The sequence below is a fragment of the Bison bison genome, unplaced genomic scaffold (assembly GCF_000754665.1).
Source record: "Bison bison bison isolate TAMUID 2011002044 unplaced genomic scaffold, Bison_UMD1.0 scf7180017864223, whole genome shotgun sequence".
Lineage (NCBI taxonomy): Eukaryota > Metazoa > Chordata > Mammalia > Artiodactyla > Bovidae > Bison > Bison bison.
This window is the reverse complement of record NW_011494795.1, coordinates 2,494,393-2,498,477: the sequence shown is the minus strand read 5'-3', so window position 1 is coordinate 2,498,477 and position 4,085 is coordinate 2,494,393. Positions and strand designations below refer to the sequence as shown.

At 55.6% G+C, this 4,085-nt stretch overlaps 1 protein-coding gene across 1 annotated transcript in view; it reads left to right on the top strand.

Annotated features, from left to right (window-relative positions):
• Window positions 1–4,085, top strand: part of SLC29A4 (solute carrier family 29 (equilibrative nucleoside transporter), member 4) — a 10,375-nt gene that overhangs the window by 2,603 nt on the left and 3,687 nt on the right. Inside the window, exons 3-6 of the mRNA XM_010845797.1 lie at window positions 509–634; window positions 919–1,032; window positions 1,496–1,624; window positions 3,529–3,603. Coding sequence (XP_010844099.1) covers window positions 509–634; window positions 919–1,032; window positions 1,496–1,624; window positions 3,529–3,603 — 444 coding nt within the window. The remainder of the gene's footprint in view (window positions 1–508; window positions 635–918; window positions 1,033–1,495; window positions 1,625–3,528; window positions 3,604–4,085) is intronic.

Sequence of the window (4,085 nt, the reverse complement as noted above, 5' to 3'; positions counted from 1 at the left end):
TGATGGTGATGCCAACAGCCGCGATACACGGTTGGCTTTGCCAGCCTCGGCTGTGGGATGGATGGCAGCCGGGGTGATGACAGCCGTGGTGACTGCGGCCTGCGTGAGGAGGGACCACAGTACAGTGATGGTGGGCGTGATGCTGGTCCGATGGTGACAGGGGCCACAGTGCTTTGTAACTTTTGAGACTGGCCGTGCTGGCAGGGGTGCGGGCAGCTGTGGCCACAGGGCTAGAGAGAGCCCACAGTCATGATGGCTTCAGTGGCTGCATATGGTAGGAGTGGCCATGCTGATGGTGCCCACGATGGTGGCTAAGGTGGCAGAGGCACCGAATGGTGGGATGCCACGTCTGCGGTTAGGGTGACACTGAGTGGCTAGGGCTGTGGTGGTCACGATGGGGGGTGGTGTGGTTCACTGTGCTTGTGGCGGCGGCCTGCACCCCAGTGTGGTGGCCGCGGCCACGCGTGGGCCTGTCCGCCTCTCGCCTGAAGTCTGGGTTTGTCGGCAGAGGAGCCGGCGCCTGACGACCGCTACCACGCCATCTACTTCGCGATGCTGCTGGCGGGCGTGGGCTTCCTGCTGCCCTATAACAGCTTCATCACTGACGTGGACTACCTGCACCACAAGTACCCAGGTGGGCCCCGGCTGCGTCCTGCCATCCACGCTGCCCTGCTCGCTCGGCTCGGGCCAGCTGCCCTCCAGAAACCCTTCGGGCGGCACCCTGCTCCGGGGGCCCGTTTTCTTCAAACTCTAGCTCGGCTGTGAACTGCCGCATGACCCCAGGGCAGCCCCTCACACTCTCTGGGCTGTTAGCCCCTTTGGGGTAGAGGGAGGAAGCAGTGCTCTGTGGGGGCAGCTGCAGAGGGCGGGGCTCCTCTGAGCCCCGGCTGCCCCCCCAGCGCCCCCCACCGCCCGCAGGAACCTCGATTGTGTTTGACATGAGCCTCACCTACATCCTGGTGGCGCTGGCGGCCGTGCTCCTGAACAACGCGCTGGTGGAGAGGCTGAGCCTGCACACGAGGATCACCGCGGGTACGCTGCCCACTGCCCACCCGGCCCCCAGCCCTCCCCTCTGGCCACCACGCACCCCTGCGCCTCACTCTCCTTGTCTGTAAGATGGGTGCACTTCCTCCTAGGAATGTCATAGGTTCCACTATGAAAACCGGGTCAGGCTCGAGGGGTGCAGCGCACGCTGGCATGATGCCCGTACCTGGGGAGGCTGCTGTGTGCCCCACATGTGTCCCAGGGCCCTTGTTCTCCCCTGCTTTTCTCTACCATTTGTCTCCATGGTAACATTCAGCTTCAAAGTCCAGCTCAAAAGGCTCCTCCTCCAGGAAGTCTTCCAGGTGCCCCTCTGAGACCTGTAAGACGTCCTGCCCTCCCAGTCCTAAGGGAAATGGCAGAGAGAGAGCACTCAGCCCTGGCCCTGTGTGGAGGTGAGGGGGCTCCCCCAGCCCACTGCTCACTGCTCCCTCTCTGGCCTCCCCCCACACAGGTTACCTCTTAGCCCTGGGGCCCCTCCTCTTTATCAGCATCTGCGACGTTTGGCTGCAGCTCTTCTCTAGGGACCAAGCTTACGCCATCAACCTGGCCGCTGTGGGCACCGTGGCCTTCGGCTGCACAGGTAGAGCCAGGGGGCCAGGGTGGGTTGAGTTGTGTGCTAGGGGCGTGTTATACAGGGTGAGCCAGGCTCAGGGCTGGTGTGTGCCCACATGCACACGGGCATGTCCATTTTCACACATCGCACACTGCACACCCACAGGGCTGTGTGCGCTGGGCACGCAGTGTTGGAGCACACACGCCGCGCACATGTCCACACGCCCAAGCCTTATGTGGACATTAAGGCACCTCCCTGGTTTTCTCAGGTATAAACTGTGCCTCCCAAACTCTCAGGCATTTTTTCTGTGTCAGTGTTTCTCTTGGGCAGTAGCTTTCCAGTTTTGTTTTTTTTTTAAGCTTTTTATTTTGAAACTATTTCACACTTGTGAAAAGTTGCAAGAATAATATAATGGGTTCGCATATACCTTTTAACTTCTTATTGTTGTTCAGTCGCTAAGTCACGTCCAGCTCTTTGTGATCCCGTGGAGGGCAGCAGGCCAGGCTTCCCGCCCTTCACTATTGCCTCGATTCACCAGTTGTTAATATTTTGCTGGAAATGCTTTCTTTCCTTCTCTGGCTTTCTCTGTCTCTCCCCACTTCTAAAGTAGCTGTATATATAAATTTCCGCGTACATATATATAAATGTAAAATAATGAACGTTTTCTCTTTAAACCGTTCAGGAGTTACTCCAGACATCGTCACACTTTTTGCCATAATACTAACAGTTCAGGACTTTTCACTGTGGTAACAGTTAAACCTGAGACGTTTCCCCTAGAACCGTGTCTACAATTGCCCAAATCAGGACATTGAACACTGATACAGCAGTGTCATCGAATCTATAACCCATGTAAAGATTTCACAGGCTATTCCTATAATGTTCTCTATAATTTTTGTCCTTCTGACCCAGGGCCACATGCTGCATTACTGGTCATGTCTTTAATCCAAGTGGTCCTCAGTTTTCCTCTGTCTTTTATGGCAGCAACTTTTACAAAGGTCCAGGCCAGTAGTTTTGTTGATAATGACTTCTGTGAAGAAATGCATTTCACATTATGACTCAGCAAACGTGTGTGTGTGTTTATAAATAAAATCAAGGTTTGTGAGATAATATTCTCAATCCAGGCTTTGTACACAGGTCTGCTCTGTTTTTTAAAAAATCCTGGTGACAACCACGAGATCCCAGTTTGCCTATCCTGCTCCAGGGTTTCCTTCTAGACATGGAGTCATTAGACTGTAGGGTGTGAGCCAGTGTGGCTTGATTTTCCCCAGACACGGCTGCAGTTCTGTCTTCATATATATATATTTTTGCTTGCACCGGGTCTTAGTTGTGGTGGGTGGGTTCTATTAATAGTTCCCTGACCAGGAACTGAACCCAGGCCCCCTGAATTGGGAGCATGGAGTCTTAGCCACTGGACCACCAGGGAAGTCCCTGCACTTGTGTCCTATTGGTCAGGATGAGAGAGGTTATGCTTGGTAATAAATGAGCCCAGAAATCTCAGCGGCTTCGCAGAACCAGTCTTACTCCTGACTCTTGCTACATGTCCAGCCGGTGCCTGGGGTACTTTGCACACTCACTGGTGCTGACGGTGGCTCTCCATTTGTAACACGTGGCCTTGGCTGTAGCTGCCCCTGGGGAAAAAAAGACTGGAAGACCACGTGGGCTTTTCCTGCCTGGCCCAGGAGTGATGTATGTCATTTCTGCTTGGCTGTCAGTGACCAGAGGAGGTGGGGGAGCCTGGCCAGTCCAGGGTGGGGACACAGAAGGCAGGCAATGCTGTTTCCACCACACCCCTAGCGGTGGTTGGACCACCTCCCTCTGCCCCCAGTGGTGTTCATGTCCTTTCCCCACTCTCTTGCCAACACGAGTGTTCTTGAACTTCTGAACAGGTGATAAGTGGTGTCTCACGGTTACTACTCTCTCTCTCTCTCAAGTGCAGCAATCCAGCTTCTACGGGTACACAGGGATGCTGCCCAAGAGGTACACGCAGGGGGTGATGACGGGGGAGAGTGAGTATCTGCAAACCCCAGGAGTGGGCACTGGGCTTTCTGGGCTCTGAGACCCTCTCCCTGGGACTGAGGTGGGGCTCAGGAGCCCTGGGCACATGCGGCGGGGATGCCTGGCTGGAAGCAGGGGCAGGACTCCCAGACGAGGAATGTGGCTGTGAAGGGCATGGCCTCTTTGGTGTGCGGTCCTCTGGGATGTGAGGCACAGGTGGGTCTAGAGTGTCTCGGAGCGCCTGTGTGAGGCATGCATTTTGTGTCTGTGTGTGCATGCGTGCGCGCGTGTGTGCACGGTCAGCCCATCCACACATGTCATGTCAAGTGCCGTCCCTCAGCACCAGGCTCTCCTTGCAGCCCCAGACCCATGAGCCACCGCCACTTGGCATCTCAGACTCACTACCCCAAGCCCACCGTGTCATTTCCCACGGCCTCAGTGAGCTGCACCCCCACGCTCAAACCTGAAAGTTACTCAACACCCCATCCTTCTG